Raw genomic sequence first — 23,867 nt, 5'->3', positions numbered from 1 at the left:
GCACCAAACATCACGTCAACAAAAGATAAGGGGTGATATCCATACAAAGCATAGAATGGTGACATACTAATGGACATGTGATGTGTAGTGTTGTAGCAATACTCCCCCAGATGTAGCCACTTTAGCCATGCTCGCTGCTGCCCACTGACATAGTTACGCAAGTAGCCCTCCAGCCACTTGTTAACTATCTCTGTCTACTCATCCGTCTATGGGTGATAACTGGTACTCGGTGTCAACTCCGTCCCCACCAACCGGAAAAGCTCTTGCCAAAATCCGCCCATGAAACGGCTGTCCCTGTCACTGGTGATGGTCTTGGGTAGACCATGTAACCTAAAGATCTCTCTGAAGAACAGCTCGGCCACCGGTGCTGCTGTGTAGTGTGCAGATATGGCGAAAAAGTGTGAGTACTTCGTCAGTCGATCAACGACGACAAAGATGAAATCCTTGCCCTGTACCATGGGCAACCCTGTGATGAAGTCCATCGAAATACACTCCCATTTCCCCTTTGGAATGGGAAGAGGCTGCAATAATCTTGCGGGATGGTTCATCTCCCCCTTGTTTCTCTGGCAAACATCGCACTCCCGGACATGCTGGAGTACGTCCTCCTTGAGGCCCTTCCATGAGAACCTCTCTCTAATGGCTCTGTAGGTTTTGGTAAACCCCTGATGGCTAGCCAATGGTGAATCATGTGATGCCTGGAGTATCTTCTTCTTGAGCTGAGACCCCTTAGTCAAGAAGATCCGGTCCCTATAGTAGATGATCTCATCGACCACCCTATACCTGTCATCCGCCACCTGTCCATCCAGAACCTCACATGCAAATCTGTCCTTGGAGTACTCTTCTAAGAGTCGAGCCCTCCAGTCTGCGTCCAAGCTCATAACAGACAACGTGGCTGGTCTACGTGAAAGGGCATCTGCTACCACGTTGTTCTTTCCCTTGACATACTCAATGTCAAAGTCATATGCTTGGATCTTACTGATCCACTTTTGCTGCCTCTCCTGTAGCTGCTTCTGCTCAAAAAAGAACCTGAGGTTGTTGTGATCAGTCCTCACCCTGAACTTGTTACCCACTAAATACTGCCGGGACTTGGCCAATGCGTGCATGATGGCCAGCATCTCCTTGTCGTATATAGAATACAACCTCTCGTGTGGAAGGAGCTTCCGGCTCTCAAAAGCTATAGGGTGACCTCCTTGCATCAATACCGCGTCGATCCCCTCTCTTGACGCATCACACTTCAAAACGAATGGCTGCGTAAAATCCGGCAATGCAAGCACTGGGCAGCCGCTCATAACCTCCTTGAGCCTATCAAAGGCTCGATGCGCTATATCCGTCCAACTGAATGCCCCCTTCCTCGTCAAATCTGTCAGGGGTGCAGCAAGCTGTGAGAAACCCTTGACGAACTTCCGGTAGTAGGTACAAATGCCAATGAACCCCCGAAGTTCTGTCACGTTCCTCGGCTCTGGCCAATCTCTGATGGCCCTGATCTTCTCCTCGTGGACCCTCACTCTGTCCACCCCTATGATGTGTCCCAAGTATAACATCTCCGTCAACCCAAACTCACACTTGGAGAGCTTGGCATAGAACTGCTGCTCCTCCAAGATGTGCAATACTGTTTCAATGTGCTGGAGATGCTCCTCCCAAGTCCTGCTGTAAATGAGGATATCATCAAAGAATACCAACACAAACTTCCTTAAGTGACTGTGGAAGATGTGATTCATGCAAGATTGAAATGTAGCTAGGGGGTTGGTTAGCCCGAAGGGCATCACCAAAAACTCAAAGTGCCCGTAGTGATACCTAAAGGTAGTCTTGGGAATTTCCTGCTCCCTCACGCGAATCTGATGGTACCCAGATCTCAAATCAATCTTTGAGAAGAACCGTGCTCCCCTCAACTCGTCCATCAACTCATCGATCCTGGGTATGGGGTACCTGTTCTTCAGGGTCCTGTAGTCAATGCACAACCTCAATGTGCCGTCCTTCTTCTTCACCAACACCACGGAAGAAGCAAAAGGACTCGTGCTCAGCCGAATGTGCCCAAGAGCTAGCAACTCCTGAATGGCCTGCTCAATCTCATCCCAATAGGCCTTGGGATGCCTATAGGGGGTGGTAATCACTGCCTGTATGCCCTGCTCAAGCTCAATGGTGTGCTCAAACCCCCGATCCGGTGACTGTCCTGGCGGAATCTCCCCAAATATTGTGGCATATTGGTCAAGGATGGACTGTATCTCTGAGTGCACTGTCTGCCCTGTAGTCCCTGCCTCTGATGCACATAGCTCCACTGCCCACTCTATGTCTCCCCTCCGGAAGACTGCCTCCATCCGATGAGCCGAAACAGTCTAAGGCGGATATGTGTGCTGTCCCCATATCTTCTCATGCCTCCCTGTCTTCTCATCATCCCACTCCATCTCTAGGGCCTTCCAATCTGTAGTGACCTTCCCTAGAGTGATGAGCCACTGGACACCCAGTACTATGTTGGTGTTCAGAATGTTGACCACGAAAAAGTGGTCAGTCAGCGTGTAAGTGTCCATCGTCATTGATAACTCTGGGACGTAACGAACACACACCATGGTCTGATCTCCTAGGACCAAAACTGAAAACCCATCGAAGCTCTCTGTCGGTATACCTCTCCGCTCAACCATCTGTGCATCGATGAAGTTGTGGGTTGCCCCATTGTCGACCAAAACTGATACTCGTTGGCCACGTACTGTCCCCCATACGCGCAGCGTCAAATACTTGGGAACTCCTCGCAATGCTGCAAGGGCTCCTCTGGTAGGTGCAAAAGCTGCACCTCCTGCTGGTGGTGGTGGAGGCGGCAAGGGACCCTGCACGACATTACTATCTCCTGCCTCCACATCATCCTCCTCATCCTCTTCCCCGCTGTTCTCGGAGAAGACCTCAATAAAATGTGCTTTGCCAGCAGCACATCTATGTCCTGGTGGCCACGACTCCTGATAGGTGGAGCACAACCGCTTCTTCTTCAACTCCCTCCTGGCATCATCATCAATTTGTACTCATCCTGGATTCCCCTTCGGAGGCAGAATCCTCACATCCTTCCCCTCAGGCTAGAAAGCCTGACGCGGGGGGTAAGGTGTACGGGTCCTGGGTAAGACATCCTGTAAATCCCGGGTCCTGCTAATAGCATCCTGAAGTGTGGTTGGTCTAGCGGATCTGACTAGACCCCAAAGTGGCTCTGCTAACCCCTCAACATACATGTAGATCCTCCGTGCCATGGATAGATCTGGCACCATCACTGAGACCCTCAAGAAATCTGAATGTAGGTCTTTGGGCTCCCTGTCTGTTTGAGCCTCGTCAGCTCAACAAAATGCTGATCTGGATCCCTCCGATCAAATCGCTCCATCAATCTCCTGGTGAACTCAGCATATGTCGTCACTGTGGAGTGTCCGAGTGTAAAATCCTGAGCCTCACCATCCAAATGCAATGTTTCCACCTTGATGGCCTCAGTCTCCGATATCTGGTTAAGCTCGAAATAAATGTCCAACTTCTCCACCCAAGACTTTGCCGAACTGTTTGATGAACCATCAAACATAAGCAAGTGGAATCTACTCGCTGCACGGTGGGTGTCACCATCATGGTAATGCCGGTTCCCTCTGTGATGGTCGCGGGGTCTACTATCACGCTGGAGCTGAACAAAGTCTCTGAATGAAAGAGCATCCTTGAACTCTTGTCCATAGGCCTGGTACTCTGCAAAAATAATCGCCCATATGACCGGGCTCTGGCCCCCATGTCTGCTCCTAAGAACGTGGGCATGGTAGAGCGTGTATGGGCATGCAAGGCCACCTACTGTGCAGTATCACGCTGCTCTGGCAAATGATGGGATGCACCCGATCCTCACCAATCTGAAAAACCCGTGGGCTCTCATGCTGTCTGGCCTCTACTTCCGTGAATCTTTGTCCCATCACCTCAATCCGCCTTGACAGATCCTGCACTGATTTGAGGAGCATATCCACAAATCTCTTCCCGTCCTCGTCTGCCATCGGATCCTTCTGCTCTGCATCCAGCACAGGCTCCTCTTGTTCTGCGTCCACCACCGGAACACAGTCTCCCTCTCCGTAGGTATTCTCCAAACTACGCTCAGTGTCTCTGTATCTCCTACCTCTGTAACAGATGTAGGGTTTTTCCCCCGATGTCATAGATTACTAGCTCCACAGGCTGAGCCAGATCTATGCTCTGATACCACTGTAATATCCCGTTTCAGAGATATTCTCCAAACCCCAGTAAACTCCAACCAAATATGTACAAATGATATAATAACCGGGAAACTCAAGATGATAAAAATAACAGAGGTGCAATATATAATAATCTAAACGTGAAATATAAGCAGATACTCAAGAAATGCAGAGAGAAATGCTAAGCCATTTTATTATACTGAGCAATAGAATGAGTATAGGAGGTGATTAGAAAGATGGCACCTCGACTTGCACAAGGCAAGTTGAAGAAATACACTCAAAATATCAAAGGAATGACCTCTCTCAGAACTGCGTGGAAGCTGCTGGAGAACTGCCATGCTACTGCTGCTGCTGGAAATCAAATGAGGATTTGGGGTTGTTCCCTTCCTCAGAAAATGCTAAAACTCTGGAATCGAACTCTACTCAAGAAACCCAGAAAAACCCAAAAAGCTTTCCTAGAATAGCCGACCCCCGAAAATCACCCCCTTGGGGTTCTGCGCAGTCCCACAATGCTCTACACTGCCACTGAATCAAACCCTCCAGAAAACTACCTAAAACCTCTGCCAAAACTCTCCAATATGCAAGGGCTGATCCCCTGCTTAATCTCCCAGCACAAATCCTACTGCAAACCCCCAATCCAAAACTCCTGCCAGAAAGAACTGCGTCATCCCTCTTAGTGCTGCGCAGTCCACCAAAGTGCTCAATCCTCCTGCCAAAAGGGCTGATGAAACTACTGCTGAAATGCTAATGGAAATACCTTGCCCGAGCAGGCACTCGAAGTCCCCCGGGGCTAAGGGTGAGATCTCCGAACGAAGACACTCAATGCACTAAACAGTGCTACAGACTAGCTAAACAACCAGCGTGCTCACAAGTCGAAATGACTAGCTCAAATGCACCTAACCGAATGCCAAAATGAGGAAGCTCCTCTTTCTTTTATAGCATTGGCCTCTCTCAATCCCAAGGCTCACTTCCTCCAACGTAATCCCCTGTTGCCATGTGTTCCTTTTCCATCTGCGCAGTCCCTCCATGTGTCTGTGTGGGCCCCATCTCTGCGTGGTCCTTTGGCCCTCTTGGCTCCCCTTTAAGTCACAACGTTGTGCTACTAGGAAGTGACTTTTATTTTAAAAGTGAGTTATGTCCCCTTTTCCTCACCTTTTTTATTTACAAATAACTATAGAAGGCAAACTTGAGCAAAATCGAATATTCTAATTAGCCATAGCTAATTAGGAATATTACACAACTGATGAATGGCTCTAGCAATGATGTAGATGGCTTGGTGAGAAGATTGCTACAAACTGGATACGAAAAAGCTCCTCAAGAGTGTTGGGTTTTCGTCCAACACCCACTAGCACAACTGACGGTTTCCGTCCTGGGGCTACCAATGAAATAGAGAACAGGGTTCTCAACCTCTCATACAATAAATAAAATCAAATCTATTAATTTTTGGTAGCATAGGATGTGCTCTAGCTTTGAAATTTGGAGGAGAGGCTAAGGCACATGAGACCTCCAAGACCCAGAAATCGTTTTGAGAAATTCCACTCGAATGAGGAGTTATTAAAAATAATTAATATTTTTAATGGGTTCCTAATTCTAAACTTAGGAAAATAAAAATATTAATGGGTATTAATAAATATAAGGGTGAGAAGCTTCTAAGAGACAAGGATCAAGTCTGTTTTAATCTTAGTCGTTGATTAGAGACTTAATCTCGGTCGTTGATTCATCAACAGGAAAAGTATAAGAGAAGACTTGAGGATCGTTTGGAGACACACCAACAAATACTCAGTATCCCAAGGAAAATCGATTCTCAAAAGAAGGAGATCGATTTCAGAGGGAGAGTTGCAGGATGGAGGAAGACTAGGGCATCAACAACAATCAGTGACTGAGGAGGTGACGTAGGGACATTGAGAGACTGCACAGAGTGAGACGCAATCCAAAGGAGAGACATAGCCCTCACGCAGAGGGATGCAGAGCCACTCAAAGCCATGCTGAGCCACGCGGAGTGACGCAGAGGTGACGCAAGAGTGGGAGAAGGGTCTCCAAATTGTCAAACAAGTTCCAGGGAAAAGTCTCAGGTGTTTTCTTTCAGTTTCTTTGTAAAACCATTCCTTGTAAAAGCGATTATTGCTGAAGATTAATAAAACCCTCATCTGTTGCACCGGTTTTCCTACATTGGGTTTTTCTGGGGACAATTGTCCAAAAACAACTGTGTTGATGTGATTGGTTCTTGTGCATGTATTTTCTATGTGTAATTATGTGATAACAATAGTAGAATTTATTTTAATTTTTTCTGAAGAGATTTCGTAAATAACTTATTATGAAGAATAAGTAGGTGAAATACATCAGTTATTGCAGTAAAATTTCAGATTAGAAATTTTCACATGGTATCAGAGCAGGAATCCGGCAACAGGAGAGAAGGATCGACTATTGGTCAAGAGCATGATGCAGAGGCATCAACTCAAAGGGACTCACGCAGATTTCCAGAATAAGGCACAAGGGACATGGATCACGATTATTCAATGTTAGCTTCCAGATTGGAAGAAGAAGTCGCTTGCCTAGCAAGTTCTGCCTCCTCTGAGATTTGGTATATAGACAGTGGAGCTTCTTGGCATATGACAAGAATTTGAGAATGTTTTTCAGATTATCAGTAAGAAAGAATGACTTTTCAGATCACCATGGGAAATAAGGCAAAGTCTACATAGTAGGAAGAGGTACTGTAGTCTTTCAAACCAAAGTTGGAGAGCGGCTTCGAGCAACCAATGTGCTGCATGTGTCAGGATTGGCTTTGAACTTACTCTCCGTATCTCAAATTCAAAACAAGGGCTATGACGTTTTCTTCATTAAGGAGAAAGTATATGTCAAACACCCGAGTTGGAAAAGGAAGGCCCAGATTGGAATCAAAAGTAACAGGCTGTATAGATTACAGCTAGAATCACTAATGGCATTGATAGGCAACAATGGAGGCAAAGATTTGAATGAACTATGGCACAGGAGGATGGGACACTTGCACCATGGGGCTCTAAGAATTCCCAGGAAAACAGTTCTAGGAGTTCCAAAACTAAGTACTGAACCAGATGATGTATGCAGAGGGTGCACTCTGGGCACGTATGCCATAGCAACGTTTTCTAGAAGCAAAGATAGAGCTAAGAGTGTTCTAGGATTGATACACTCAGACATTTGCAGACCGATGTCCACAAAAGCTCTTAGTGGTGCCAAATACTTCGTCACCTTCATCATTCCAGAGAGACTTGGATCTACTTTCTAAAAACCAAGGATGAGGTTTTTGGTCGATTCAAAGAGTTCAAGGCTAGTGGAGAATCTGACAGGAAAGAAGATAAAAGTGTTGCACTCAGACAATGGAGGAGAGTATGTTGACAAGGACGTCATTGATTTTTGCGCTAAGGAAGGCATCAAAAGGGAGTGGACAACTCCCTACAATCCAGAGCATAATGGAGTAGTAGAAAGGAAAAACAGGAGTATTGTGGAAGCAGTTAGGGCAATGCTGTATGATCAAGATATGCTCAAATTCCTTTGGGCAGTAGCATACAACACGATATTTTATGTCCAAAACAGGACTCCTCACAGGGCACTAGGAAAAATCACTCCGGAAAGAGTCTTCACCTGGAAGACACCTGAAGTTAGTCATTTCAGGATATTCGGAAGTTTAGCATATTGTCGTGTACCCGAAGAAAAGAGAAAGAAATTAGATCAAACTGCTGAGAAAGGATATCTTGTGGGATATAGCGAGAATGCTAAGGCATATAGAGTCTATCTTCCAGGGAGTGGCAAGGTAGTAGTTCGATGGGATGTAAAGTTCATGGTGGATAGAGCTTTCAGGAAATCTCGAGAAATGCCTTCTGAAGAGTAGTCAAAAGATGATTTTTTGGTCCAACCACTTCGACCAGCAGAATCTAGTACCAAAAATTCAGAACATGAGGAATCTCAAGAAGAGGAAGAGCTGATAAATTTACCCACTACCAGTGGAAGAACGAGCCGGGAACTTCGACAGATCCTACGGGATGCATAGAACTTCATTCATGTACCCAGGAATGAAAAAAGGGAGCGAAGACAGCCAGACAGATACCAGGCCCTAGTAGCTCAGGTCGGGAACCTTCTAGTTTTTAGGAGGCCATTCAACATCAAGTATGGGTAGATGCTATGGTGGAGGAATATAGTTCTATAATGGTCAATGATGTTTGGGAAGTGGTACCTAGGCCTCAGGACAGGTTAGTGGTAGGTTCAAGATGGATCTACAAAGTCAAATATGCTACAGAAGACAGTTTGGAAAAATACAAAGCCAAGTTTGTGGCTAAGGGGTATGCTTAGAAGGAAGGGATAGACTATGAAGAAACCTTCGCCCCAGTAGGCAGGTATACTTCTATTAGAACTGTGATATTCCTTGCAGCACAGATGGCGTGGGAGATTCACCAGATGGATGTCAAGACGACATTCTTGAATGGGGTATTAGAAGAGGAAGTATACATTGAACAACCAGAGGATTTTGAGACACATGAGAATAAATCCCATGTATGCAGATTAAAGAAAGCCTTGTATGGGCTTAAACAGGCACCTAGAGCATGGTACGGTCAAATTTATGGTTACTTGCAGAAGATGGGGTTCATTAAGAGTGACGTAGACCCTAATCTCTACTATCTTGTCGTAGAGAATGAGCCTCTAATCCTAGTGTTATATGTGGATGATCTTTTCCTGACAAGATCATCCAGGCTCATCAACGACTGCAAGAAGAACCTAGCCACAGATTCGACATGAAGGATTTGGTTCAGATTCATTATTTCCTGGGGTTGGAAGTTTGGCAGCAGAAGGGTGAGATCTTCCTTGGAAAAGAGAGATATGCTACAGAGATCTTGAAGAGATTCAGGATGTAGGACTGTAGAACTATGGCTACTCCAATGTTCACTAACTGGAAGAAGATTGATGCATCAGAAGATAAAGACGTTGATCCTACCTTGTACGAGCAGCTTATAGGGTCCCTGATGTATCTGGTCAATACTAGGCCAGACATTGGTTACGCTATCAACACCCTCAGTCAACTCATGGTGGAACCCAAGAGGGCGCACTGGGTAGCAGCCAAACATGTTCTCAGATATATACAAGGAATAGTCGAGCATGGACTATTGTACACCCAAGGCAATGACATCAGGCTGAGTGGGTTCACTGACACAAATTGGGTTGGAAGTTCAGTAGATCGGAAAAGTACAACTGGGTATTGTTTCAACATTGGATTAGGAATGACCTCCTGGTGTAGTAGGAAACAAAATTCCATGGCTCTGAGCTCAGCTGAAGCAAAATATATGGCAGCTAGCACAACTTCGTGTGAAGCCATATGGCTTAGGAAATTGCTTGTGAATCTATTTAGGAGAAGGATGGAAGCGACCAGCATCATGTGTGATAATCAAAGTTGCATCAAGCTCTCTAAGAATCCAGTATTTCATGATCGATCGAAGCACATTGATATCAGGTGTCACTTTGTCAGAGATTGTGTCCAATGAGGAGCAGTACAGTTGAGGTACATTCCTACAAGAGAATAGGTGGCAGACATCCTCACCAAGGCTCTAGGAAGAACAAAGTTTGTTTATTTCAGGGAGAAGATGGGAATGGTGAAGACTCCATTTTAGTAGGAGAAATGGATTAGCGTCGGGAGTTGCATTGCAACAATTAGAAGTGGCAGTGCTATGGGCAACATGTTCCGAGGGAGTTGCAGTACAGATGTAGTAGTGGCAGTGGCAGTGTCATGGGTAGCAGTGCTTTGGATGTGAGGTAGTAGGTCAAGCATCAGCACAGGTACCAATGCGAAGGATCAATGTAATGTTTCTATGGTGAAGCATTACTAGAGCAAATTCCTCGCTAAGAGGGAGTGTTAATTTTTGGTAGCATCGGATGTGCTCTAACCTTGAAATTTGGAGGAGAGGCTAAGGCACATGAGACCTCCAAGACCCAGAAATCATTTTGATAAATTCCACCCGGATGAGGAGTTATTAAAATAATTAATATTTTTAATGGGTTCCAAAGTCTAAACTTAGGAAAATAAAAATATTAATGGGTATTAATAAAGATAAAGGTAACAAGCTTCTAAGAGACGAGGATCAAATCTATTTTAATCTTAGCCATTGATTAGAGACTTAATTTCGGTTGTTGATTCATCAACAAGAAAAGTATAAGGGAAGACTTGAGGATCATTTGGAGACACACCGGCAAATACTTAGTATCTCAAGGAAAATCGATTCTCAAGAGAAGAAGATCAATTTCAGAGGGAGAGTTGCAGGGTGGAGGAACAAGAGGGCATCAACAACAGTCAGTGACTGAGGAGGAGGTGACGCAGGGACATTGAGAGACAATGCAGAGTGAGACAGTCCAGAGGAGAGACGTAGCCCTCACACAAGCTAACGCAGAGGGATGCAGAGCCACACTGAGTCACGCAGAGTGATGCAGAGATGACAAAGGAGTGGGAGAAGGGTCTCCAAAGTGTCAGAGAGGTTTCAGGGGAAAGTATCAGGTGTTTTCTTTCAGTTTCTCTGTAAAATCATTCCTTGTAAAATTGATTGTTGCTGGAGATTAACAAAACCCTCATCTGCTACAACGGTGTTCCCGCATTAGGTTTTTATGGGGACAATTGTCCAAAAACAACTGTGTTGATGTGATTGGTTCTTGTGCATGTATTTTTTCTGTGTAATTATGTGATAACTGCAGGAGAATTTATTTTAATATTTGCTAAAGAGATTTCGTAAATAACTTATTGTGAAGAATAAGTAGGTGAAATAAATGAGTTGCTGCAGTAGAGTTTCAGATTAGAAATTTTCACAAAATCCAAGATATCCTCCAATGACCTCCTCCTCTTTTATTGTTAAAATGGCAACTAGGGCCAAACTCCATGTGGATCAGCTTATTTATGGCAGCTGATATTTTTATTGGATCCCTTTCATCAAGAGGTGTAGGATCGATCTAAAGATCATCCGATTTCGATAAGTATTTATGGAGATATGAATTTATTTTGATTAAGGAATTATCATCAAGCTGACCAACAACTTGAGAAAGCTCAGAAGCTCAATAGACGTATCTATTCATCATCTACATGTTAGTATAAATAGAAGAGGATTTGAATTCATTTGGCAACTCACTTCAAGTGATCTCCTCCCCATGTCTGGGTTTTTAGAGAAAGTGATACACTATGGATTACGCTAGCCTATGGTGCCCTAACTGCTATGATGCCCTAATTGCTGTAACGTCCTCCTTGAGGCCCTTCCATGAGAACCTCTACCTAATGGCCCTGTAGGTTTTGCTAAACCCCTGATGTCCTGCGAATGGTGAATCATTTGATGCTTGGACTATCTTCTTCTTGAGCTGAGACCCCTCAGTCAAGAAGATCCGGTCCCTGTAATAGATGATCTCATCGACCACCCTGTACCTGTCATCTGCCACCTGCCCATCCAGAACCTCATATGCAAACCTGTCCTTGGAGTACTCTACTAAGAGTCGAGCCCTCCAATCTGTATCCAAGCTCATAAGAGACAACGTGGCTAGTCTACGTGAGAGGGCATCTGCTACCACATTGTTCTTACCCTTGACATACTCAATGTCAAAGTCATATGCTTGGATCTTGTTGATCCACTTCTGCTGCCTCTCTTGTAGTTGCTTCTGCTCCAAAAAGAACTTGAGGTTGTTGTGATCAGTCCTCACCTTGAACCTGTTACCTACCAAATACTGTCGGTACTTAGCTAATGCATGCATGATGGCCAACATCTCCTTGTCGTATATAGAATACAACCTCTCGTGTGGAAGGAGCTTCCGGCTCTCAAAGGCTATATGGTGACCTCCCTGCATCAACACTGCGTCGATCCCCTCTCCCGACGCATCACACTCCAAAACAAATGGCTGCGTAAAATCTGGCAACGCAAGCACTGGGCAGCTGCTCATAACCTCCTTGAGCCTGTCAAAGGCTTGCTGCACCGTATCTGACCAACTGAATGCCCCCTTTCTCATCAAATCTATCAGGGGTGCAGCAAGCTGCGAGAAACCTTTGATGAACTTCTGATAGTAACTACAAATGCCAATTAACCCTCGAAGTTCCGTCACATTTATCGGCTCCGACCATTCTCTGATGGCCCTGATCTTCTCCTCGTGGACTCTCACTCTGTCCACCCTTATGATGTGTCCCAGATATAACATCTCCGTCAGCCCAAACTTGCACTTGGAGAGTTTGGCATAGAACTGCTGCTCCTGTAAGATATGCAATACCGTCTCAATGTGCTAGAGATGCTCCTCCCAAGTCCTGCTGTAAATGAGAATGTCATCAAAGAATACCAACACAAACTTCCTCAAGTGACTATGGAAGATGTCATTCATGTAGGACTGAAATGTAGCGGGGGTGTTGGTTAGCCCAAAAGGCATCACCAAGAACTCAAAGTGCCCATAGTGACACCTGAAGGCGGTCTTGGGAATGTCCTGCTCCCTTACGCGAATCTGATGGTACCCAGATCTCAAATCAATCTTTGAGAAGAATCGTGCTCCCCTCAACTCGTCCATCAACTCATCGATCCTGGGCATGGGGTACCTATTCTTTAGGGTCTTCTTGTTTAGGGCCATGTAGTCAATGCACATCCTCAATGTGTTGTCCTTCTTCTTCACCAACACCACAGAAGAAGCAAAAGGACTTGTGCTCGGCCAAATGTGCCCATGAGCCAGCAACTCCTGGATAGCCAGCTCAATCTCATCCCAATAGGCCTTGGGGTGCCTATAGGGGGTAGTGATCACTGCCTGTATGTCCCGCTCTACCTCGATGGTGTGCTCAAATCCCTGATCTGGTGGCTGTCCTGGTGGAATCTCCCCAAACACTATGGCATACCGATCAAGGATGGACTGTATCTTTGGATGTACCATCTGCCCTATAGTCCCTGCCTCTGATGCATGCAACTCCACTGCCCACTCTATCTCCCTTCCGGAAGACTGCCTCCATCTGATGAGCCAACACAGTCTGAGGCGGATATGTGTGCTGTCCTCGTATCTTCTCATGCCTCCCTGTCTTCTCATCATCCCACTCCATCTCTAGGGTCTTCCAATCTGTCGTGACTTTCCCTAGAGTAATAAGCCACTGAACACCCAGTATCATGTTGGTGTCCGGAATATCGACCACGAAAAAGTGGTCAGTCAACATGTAGGTGCCCATCGTCACTGAAAGCTCTGGAACATAATGAGCACACGTCATGGTCTGATCTCCTGGGACCAAGACTAAAAACCCATTGAAGCTCTCTGTCCGTATACCCCTCCGCTCAACCATCTGGGCATCGATGAAGTTGTGGGTTGCCACACTGTCCACCAAAACTGATACTCGCTGGCCACATACTGTCCCCCGTACGCGTAGCGTCAGATATTTGGGTACTCCTCGCAATGCTGCAAGGGCCCCTCCGGTAGGTGCAAAAGGTGCACCACCTGCTGCTGGTGGTGGAGGTGGCAAAGGTCCCTGTATGGCATGGCTATCTCCTGCCTCCACATCATCCTCATCATCCTCTTCTCCACTACTCTCGGAGAAGACCTCAATAAAATGTGCTTTGCCAGCAGCACATCTATGTCCTGGTGCCCATGGCTCCTGACATGTGAAGCACAACCGCTTCTTCTTCAGCTCCCTCCTGGCATCGTCATCAAGCTGTACTCGTCCTGGATTCCCCTTTGGAGGAGGAATCCTCACATCCTTCCCCTTAGACTGAAAATTCTGTCTCTGGGGGTAAGGTGTCCGGGTCCTGGGTAAGACATCCTATAAGTCCCGGGTCCTGCTGATAGCGTCCTGGAGTGTGGTTGGTTTAGTGGATCGGACTAAACCCCGAAGTGGCTCTGCTAACCCCTCAACATACATATAGACCCTCCGTGTTGTGGATAGGTCTGGCACCATCACAGAGACCCTCAAGAAATCTGCAATGTAGGTCTCTGGGCTCCCTGTCTGTTTGAGCCTCGTCAGCTCAACAAAATGCTACTCTGGATCCCTCCGATCAAATCGCTCCATCAGTCTCCTGGTAAACTCGGCATATGTCGTCACTGTGGAGTGCCCCAGTGTAACCATCCCATGAAACCACCAATCCTGGGCCTCACCATCCAAATGCAATGTTGCCACCTTGATGGCCTCTGTCTCCGACATCTGGTTAAGCTGGAAATAAATGTCCAGCTTCTCCACCCAAGACTTTGCCGAATTGTTTGATGAACCATCAAATGTGGGCAAGTGGAATCTACTCGCTGCACGGTGGGTGTCACCATCATGGTAATGCTGGTGCCCTTTGTGATGGTCGCGGGGTCTACTATCCCGCTGGAGCTGAACAAAATCTCTGAATGAGAGGGCTTCCTTGAACTCTTGACCATAGGCCTGGTACTCTGCAAAATAATCGCCCATATGTCCAGGCTCTGCCTCCTGCTGGGCTATAGCCCCCGTGTTAGCTCCTAAGAAAGTGGGCATGGTAGAGCGTGTAGGGGCATGTGAGGCCACCTGTTGCGCAGTATCACGCTGCTCTAGCAAATGGTGGGATGCGCCCGATCCCTCACCAACTTGAAAAAGTCTCTGAATGAAAGAGCATCCTTGAACTCTTGTCCATAGCCCTGGTACTTTGCAAAATAATCGCCCATATGACCGAGCTCCCTCCTACTGGGCTCCGGCCCCCGTGTCTGCTCCTAAGAACGTGGGCATGGTAGAGCGTGTATGGGCATGCAAGGCCACCTGTTGCGCAGTATCACGCTGCTCTGGCAAATGATGGGATGCACCCGATCCCTCACCAATCTGAAAAACCCGTGGGTTCTCACGCTGTCTGGCCTCTACTGCCGTGAATCTCTGCCCCATCACCTCAATCTGCCTTGACAGGTCCTGCACGGATTTGAGGAGCATATCCACAAATCTCTTCCCGTCATCATCTGCCTTCGGATCCTCTTGCTTTGCATCCACCATAGGCTCCCTCTGTCCTATGTCCACCACAGGCTCCTCCTGTTCTGTGTCGACCACCGGAACACAGTCTCCCTCTACGTAGGTATTCTCCAACCTACGCTCAGTGTCTCTGTACCTCCTACCTCTGTAACAAATGTAGGGTTTTTCCCCCGGTGTCATAGATTGCTAGCTCCACAGGCTGAGCCAGATCTATGCTCTGATACCACTGTAATATTCCTAACCCAGAATAATACTCAAACCCCAACAAAAACTCCAACCAAATACGTGCAAATGATATAATAACCTAGAAGTGATAAAGTAACAGTGGAACAACATATAATAATGTAAACAAGAAATATAAGCAGATACACAAGAAATGCAGCTAGAAATGCTAAGCCATTTTATTATACTGAGCAATAAAATGAGTACAAGAGGTGATCAGACAGATGGCACCTCGACTTGCACAAGGCAAGTGAAGAAATACTCTCAAAATAACAAGGAATGGCCCCTCTGCGTGGATGCTACTGGAGAACTGTCGTGCTGCTGCTGCTGCTAGAAAACAAATGATGATTTGGGGCTGCTCCCCTCCTCGGAAAATGCCGAAACTCTGGAATCGGGCTCTACTCCAAAAACCCAGAAAAACCCAGAAAGCTTTCCTAGAATAGCCGACCCCCGAAAATCACCCCCTTGGGGTTCTGCGCAGCTCCTCAATGCTCTGCGCTGCCACTGAAGAAGACCCCTCTAAACTCTGCCTGAAACTCTGCCAAAACTCCTCCAATAGGCAAGGGCTGGTCCCCTGCTCAATCATGCAGCATAAATCCTCCTGTAGAAACCCCGGTCCAACACTACTGCCAGAAAGAACTGCGTCCCTCTCCCAGTGTTGCACAGTCCTCCAAAACGCTACTAAAACTACTGCTGGAATGATGATAAAACTACTGCTGAAATGCCAAAGGAAATACCTTGCCCAAGCAAGCACTTGAAGTCCCCCGGGGCTAAGGGCGAGATCTCCGAACGGAGACACTCAATGCACTAAACAGTGCTGCAGACTAGCTAAACAGCCAGCGTGCCCAGAAGTCGAAACGACTAGCTTAAGATGCGCATAACTGAATGCTCGAAAATGAGGGGGCTCCTCTCTATTTTATAGCCTCTGCCTCTGACAATCCCTAGGCTCACCTCCTCCTGCGTGATTCTCCTCGTGCCACGTGTTCTTCCCTCCTACGCAGTCCCTCCATGTGTCTGTGTGGGTCCCATTTCTGCATCCCCCTTTGGCCCCCCCTTGCCTCCTCTTTAAGTCACAACGTTGTGCTACTAGGAAGTGACTTTTTATTCTTAAAGTGAGTTATGTCCCTCGTCCTCACTTTTTTATTTACAAATAACTATAGAAGGCAAAAATTAGGCAAAATCAAATATTCCAATTAGCCATGGCTAATTAGGAATATTACAATAGACGTATCTATTCATCATCTACATGTTAGTATAAATAGAAGAGGATTTGAAGTCATTTGGCAACTCACTTCAAGTGATCTCCTCTCCACGTCTAGGTTTTTGGAGGAGATACACTATGGATTATGCTGGCCTATGGTGTGCTAACTGCTGTGATGCCCTAATTGCTGTAATGCCCTAGCTAGCCGCAGGCTTATGAGGATGCAAACAAATCTTATACGCTGGACCTTATACGCTGTCCATGGAAACTTTTATACACAGTTTATGAAGCCGCAGTAAGACCCTATCTGCAGTCATGGAGACATTCATACGATGTCATGTATACGCAGAATAACGTAGTCATGGTCAACGCTGTTATGTATATGCAGAATAACGTAGTCATGGTCAACGCTATTATGTATACGCAGAATAACAGTCATGGAAACTCAACGATGTCATGTATACGCAGAAGAACGCATGTCAAAAGCAACTCAACTATGAAGAGCTGCAGTCATATATGGAATGCAGTCTATACACGCACAGCTAGAGCACTTAGCCACTGTCCACATGGTAGCCGCAGTGATATAAGAAGTCGTTGTCATAAAGGGTAACCACAGCTGCTGTGATATGGAGAGAACCACAGTCAAGCCGCAGTGATGGAGAGGGAATGCCGCAGTCAAGTGCAAGGGTGCCACGTAACCACAGTGAGCTGCAGTCTTGATAAATACTTATTAACACGCAGTTAATAAAGGGTCTATATGCAATTATGAAGAGTCATACACATAGTTCAACATGATATGATGTTTCATGGTGAAATCAAGGAAACCTGATACGCTATTCATAGTGAAACCCTATACGCTGTAATGAAGACCTATTAACATTGTAATGGAGACCAGTTAACGCAGTTAATGGAGACCTGTTAACGCAAAAGAACTTCCCTCTCTGGAATTTCGGATATAGTAGCCACAATCTAAACGTAAGGTGTAACTCGGGTACGGGGACTTGCATTCGTATGGATTCGCATTGAATTAAGGTATTCCAGATTGATGGAACAACAAGGTTCGAGGAGATGTGATGTGGACGCAGACTAAATACATATCTCAGCATACCTGAATTAGATGATGCAATGATGTATGGGCAATATGATATAGATCATGGACAACATGATGTATGAGATCATGAGCAGCATGATGATGCATGATGGTGCTACACGGTAAGGTGCAGCAAATGGATGAGATACAGCACGATGATAGGTGAAGGAGTCACCTTGGAGAATCAGTTGAAGCAGAATGTCTTCAACTAATCTCATCGTTATACAAAATGATCTATGCTAGATCTAGATAAGTCAAAGTGTCGACTTCTGTTGTAAATGTACTATCTCTCTCTCTCTCTCTACTGAACTTTGAAGAACATAAAAAAGGAATTGATCAAGTGTTTCCCCACACATTGTGGGGTTTGTCCCTGGCTAGCGCTACATCTTGTGTCCTCTTGTCTTGGTTTGTCTTCTGTGATTTATATTCATGTTCTATCTGCAGTTTGCTTTATGCTGATGTAATTAAAGAAATTGAAATAAATTGCTCTAGCATAGAACATACCTAAAAACAACATTTATAGATCTGATGGTCGCCTCTACAACCTCCTATTTTATTATTATTTTAATCATGGGGCGCTTTTCCCTCTTTTATTTCAATTAAAATATTCTTTTTAATGTGGGTAAAGGGTAAATTAGTCACCATATCTCCTCAAGTCACTAAAACTCACTTTGAAGTTCTAACCATCCCATCCTATAGTTCTTCTCGTTCCAGTTCCAACGAGTTATTACACTAAGGTGTTCTGTCAAGTATTCCTCCCAGAATGCCACCTTAAGCGTAATTAATTGAGTCAGGCCCAATAATATCTTTGTTTTTTGAATGTTGTCAGAATGCACTAAAATGAAAAGCAAATTGTGCGGATGATGGAATATACCAAGCGAATACCATTGACCTCATAGAAACTCCTCAAAACCCCTCCAAAAGCCCTTGGGCCCGTTGATGACACTAACTTGTACTTGTGACGTGTTGACCACTACGTGTCAACTTCCCATAGCAATACACCCCCTTTTCTTCGCAAAAGGGATAGTGCTTGATTGACATGTCCATGCCGTTCGACAATCATCATCGACTTGATCGATTTATGTTGTAAACCCAGTCTGCATGTGTGAATTGTAAATAATCTTAGCAGAGTTGAGTCATGTATGTAAATTGCCTAGGTGGACCTAATTTTCTAGTGATAATCTACGTTCCGGAAGGTTTTTTGTCTCACCGATCCATGATCGGCAGAGTTTTCCTTCAGCCTAACCCCAAAGCCGGAATGAATTTTGTCATTAGAATCTTAGAGGAATCCTAGTGTGTTGATCTGCTAGATTATATTTGGTCGCAGAACTGGGTGGTCTATGAGGGTCTATGTCAAATGGGTTTTCCCCTTTGAGATGTAAAATTGTAAAAGTCATGATGTAAAGTGTCTTGAGGGTTAGAAAATGTTTTAATCCCCTCATAAGTCCTAAGCCCTAGGTCCTAGGTGATTTTTCCAAAGACTAAGTTCGAAGATCCAAAAACAAAAAATTAAAAAAAATTAATTAATTAAAAAATAGATAAAAATAATAATAAAATTTAAAAATTTAAAAAATAATAAAAAAACAAAAAAATAAAAATAAAATAATAATAAGTCAAATTTTTTAGTAAATAAATGCAGAATTTTAATTTTTTAATATATTAAAATGCATTTAAAAATTCAACGGATGAGATTAAAAGAAATCTTGATCCTCATCAACGGTCGAGATTAGTTTGACATGGATCACTCGAACTAGCTGTTGGGAATTTTTCCTTTAAATAGGGTGCTAGAGGTCATTTGAGATCAAGATTAGATCTGAGAGTCTGGTGCTAAAGAAAGCTCTCTTGTAGTCAATTTTTTTTTGTGCAATAAAGAAAGACTTAGGGGTTAAAAATCTTGCTGGTGTTACTCTTTTGAAAGTGTTGTAAGATGATTTATTTTTATGCATAATTTTATTTTCAGCCATTGATTTTAGCTTGATGAAGACTGATTTAGGCACAGGTATCTTGTCTGATATTTGGGGTTTGAATGATAGTTTAGATTCTGAAATATAATGGCAGGTATCTCCATTTGATCTGGATTTCACTATTGTTTTCTCCCTCTATGTTGATAGTTGATTTTAAGCTGTGCAAGAAACCTTAGTTTTGAGTTTACCGGGCGTTAGGGGAAGTTCTCGACGGAACCAGCCAACTCTCGGATTGTGTTTTCTGCAAGAGCCCAGCCAGTTTTAATCCCGGGCTTATCATCTGAAAATTTTTATGAATGCATGCAGGGTTTTCTTTAGTATCTCACATTAAGTTTAAAATTCTGAAAATATTACTGTGGATTATTGACAAATCTGGCTGCTTAGAGTCATTAATCTGTAAATACTGTAATTATTTAGCTGATTTAGGGTTTTCAGTTTTGTTTTTGGCACATTTTACCTCTGGGTTTTCTGTTTTTGACATTGCAGGTTGCAGGTACAGATCTTGAAAATTTTTCGGGGTTTTCATTACACAAATCTGAATGCAAGGCAATTTGAAATTTACTGGAGAATTTGGAGGGTTTTCTGATCTATCTGTCTGCTATTCGTGGGGTTTCATTTCGCAGGAAAAAATTAAAATCTTTTTTGGGCATACGCTGGTCTCAGGCTTAGAAAATCAAAAGAAAAATTCGAGATTATACAGCTATATCCTCTGCGGCTTCAGCAAACCTGCAAAATCACTGTCTAAACCCTCATCGCATTTTTTCCCTCTGCCTTCGCTCGATTTTCCCTTCTGCTGCCACTCCAAAAAACTTTAGTTACGCTGCCCATTCTCCAAACCTGCAAAAGGAAAACGCCTTTTGCTGCCCAACATTTCCACCCAACCATCCCTTCCAACGTCCTCTCCTCCACCACGCATTCTCCTTCTACGTAACATGCAGCTATCTTTCAATCTGCAATCAAACCCTCAGCCATCCTCCCACGCTCTTCCTATTCACCTGAGTGTGCATCCGCTGCCCAAACCTGCGTTCTTCCTTTCTGCTGCAACTGCGTCCATTCACGCTGCCATCTCCAGATCTACGCTGCTATTCTTCCATCTGCCAGACTTGCGTCTTCCTTCCAACGTCCACCTGCGTATTCGATTCCCCTCCATGCCATAGAACTTCAGATACGCAGTTGTGTATCTCCCTACACTATCGTTCTCCTCTATTTATTTGTATATGTGCGTCAAATTTCATCTAGTTTAGCTGTAAGGTTAGATTTCATTCGATTTTGTTTTGGTTAGCATATTTCTTCTCCTTTCAATTTCATTTTAGTAAAAAGGTTAATTTTAGATCAGATATAGTTTAGATTTTATTTACGTTTTGTATAATTAGGGTTTAGATATTAATTTTCCTTTTGTTCATTTAGATTATGTGTATATTTAACTTAGGATTTTATATCAAAAATAAAATAAAAAAATCATAAAAAGCAACAAAGGGTTTCTTTTAGTTTAGATTTTTAGTTTTGGATTTCAATTTTAATTAGATTTCATTTTTAGTTTAGAATTTAATTATTTTTGTTAATATTCCGATTTCATTTAAATATATATATATATATATATATATATAACAAAAAATAATTATTTCAGTTCATTTGTATACATTTAACACTTGTCTTTTTAAATTTCAATTTCATTTAGCTTAGATTTAAATTTTTGTTTTATTTTTGACTTTAAAAATAAAATCATAAAAAAACATAAAAAAGTTCCTTTTTTTATTACTTTTAGAATCTTAGCTTAGAATAGTTTTGTTTTATTTTTTATTTCATGAAAAATAAAAAATTTCATAAAAATAAAAAAGTTAATTTTAGTTCTTAGTTTAGATCAGTTTCTTTAATTTTATATACTTTAGATTTTAGCTTTGTTCTATTTTTTATTTTAAATCTAAAATTTTAAAATCATAAAAAATTAAAAAATTAAAAAATCATAAAAAATTAAAAAAAAATACCAAAAGCATAGAATGTTTAATTCTTAGGTTTTTAGTTAGTCTTGTTTTAGAATTTAGTTTATATTTAACAAACAAAAAAAAAACCTTTAGTTTAGATTCGATTTTATTTAGGATTTTAGTTTTGTTTAATTTTTAAATTTAAAATTTTATTAAAAAAATATAAAAAAATAATTTTGAAAAAGACTAATTTAAAATCGGAAATTCCTTTAAAGTCTTTTTTCTGTTGTGGTATAGCTAAATGCACTTAAATGTTTATTTAAAGTTAGCTATGTGAAAGTGGTAACTGGTCAGCGTTTAAATTTTATGATCATTTAAAGCATTTAATTTTTCTTGAAGTTTAATTGCTGGATCATCGTTAAAGCATTGGGAATTTACTGGATATCTTGCATTGCTTGGGTTATTCGATGATAAATGTTTGTTTTACATGGTTCATATTTCTGCAACATTTAATCATTTAATCGTTAACTCCATAAGGCACTGGTCCATTAACTTCTAAATCAATTAAGTGCTTGTTCCCCCTCGTGTCTCCCAACCCAACTGGTCCTCAGTTGGTCATCCATTTTCCCATAGGGTCTACCCCCCTTAATCGCGGGAGACAGGGTTAAACGGAGAGATCGGGGATCAGGGTGACAGCCCCTAGTCTAAGCGTTGTCGTGACAATCTGTGCGACAACATGACATGTAAGCACCCAACTCTGAAAGCCCATGCTAACCATGCCATAAGGAACACTAGAAAAAGGAAAATCACAAATTACAGAAATTTTTGGGCACTTTTGAGGGGTCAAATACAAGGTCGTTTCCATTTGTAGCAGCAATATACACCACGCCGGCCACAGTTTCTTTTGGGATCTTTTCCAACACTTGAAGCCATTGATTTGACCCCTGGGTTTGGCCTTGCTTGTTGTAGCAAACCCAGGTTTCTCTTATCACAATTATTGTACTCATAATTTATTATATTAATATAATGGCTCAGAGTTTTTGCCCACATTTCAGTGTTTATTTGTGTATAGCTATGCATGGTTGAATTTTATAGTTGTAGCTAGTTCTTTGCTTATGCTATCTATTGTATTTTTCCATTTGGAACATTACAGAAGTGAAATTCCCCCAAACCAAAGACTTCCATCCAATGATTCAATGCCATGAGGAGAAGGATCTCCATGAAGATGTATCACCCCAATTGGTTCAATGTTCCAAGAAACCAGTTGGAAATCCCGTCCATGTGATGCAAATCCCAATGTATTAGACCTCATTCAAGAACACTTTTTGAGCCACTTCCTCTTTGGCTAACACTGCATAGATGTATCACTTGCCAACTTGCTAGGAAGATTCCATCTTCCAGCCTATACAACCCCATTTGTTTGTGAAAGAATTATATAGTTGTTGCTCCCGAGGTGTCTGTGACAAAATGTGAAGGATGACAACACTGTTCTTTAAGTTTAAATGATCAATGACTTTTCTGACCTCATTAGATGCAAAATCTATATCAAACTCCCCTAGTTATGGATGCAGCTTAGAGTGAAGTAAGGAGTGATCTCTTTGGCAGTCAATGAAGTAAGAGGCCACAAAAAGGGTTTCAAAATGTCTATATTTTCCATTTCAACATATCATAATGAGTTTCTTGACCTGCACATTGGTAGTTATTTTCTAGATTAAGTCTTTTCTCTCTAAGATGATGGATTTTTTATAGGTATTAATTTACCAATTGAATGGTAGGGTAACAAAGGGTTTTAAATTTATATAATGTCTTATGTCATTACGAAACTATTGTCCAGAAAGCGTATATAATTAACAAGCGTGATGTTATTAGATTGTTGATGCATGCAGTTGAGAGTAATATGCAATAGAATCATTATTCTTTTGCTTTGATTTTTGACTCTTTATTCCAGGAGTTGCGTTGTTGGCACATCTACATGGTAGCCTCACTTTTACATCATTTTTTAGAATTTTTTTAACAACATAACCATGAACTGTTTTATTTTATGATAGCAACAATATTTTTGTAGGTGCAAATGGTTATAAATAGAAGCATTTAACTTGGGTAGTTTGTGATTTTTTGTATTATATTATGACTCACGCTTTACTTTTTACTCATAATTTGCAGTGTGGTAACCTAAACATCAGTTATTGCCCACCAACAGAAGCAAACCTTCCATTTGGGAAGAGCGTGGTTAGATTTCTTCTTCCTTAATTCAATTTTGGATGGTAGTTAGTTTTATGGCTTAAGATTTTTCTTCAAGATTAGAAAATAATGCTTTTTACAAGTATATATGACTAAAATTTGTGTCCTATGGTTTTCATATTTTTGATTCA

At 42.9% G+C, this 23,867-nt stretch overlaps 1 protein-coding gene across 1 annotated transcript in view; it reads left to right on the top strand.

Moving 5' to 3' along the window:
* Positions 1–23,867, top strand: part of LOC149217702 (alpha-mannosidase-like) — a 551,513-nt gene that overhangs the window by 98,315 nt on the left and 429,331 nt on the right. Inside the window, exon 13 of the mRNA XM_089393048.1 lies at positions 23,659–23,724. Within this exon, the coding sequence (XP_089249174.1) occupies positions 23,659–23,724 (66 nt within the window). The remainder of the gene's footprint in view (positions 1–23,658; positions 23,725–23,867) is intronic.

The sequence above is a fragment of the Pinus tabuliformis genome, chromosome 1_1 (assembly GCF_031772625.1).
Source record: "Pinus tabuliformis cultivar Carrire ecotype Pingquan chromosome 1_1, CPIR1, whole genome shotgun sequence".
Taxonomy (NCBI): domain Eukaryota; kingdom Viridiplantae; phylum Streptophyta; class Pinopsida; order Pinales; family Pinaceae; genus Pinus; species Pinus tabuliformis.
Note: the sequence above shows the minus strand (reverse complement) of the source record. Positions and strands in the feature narration are given on the sequence as shown.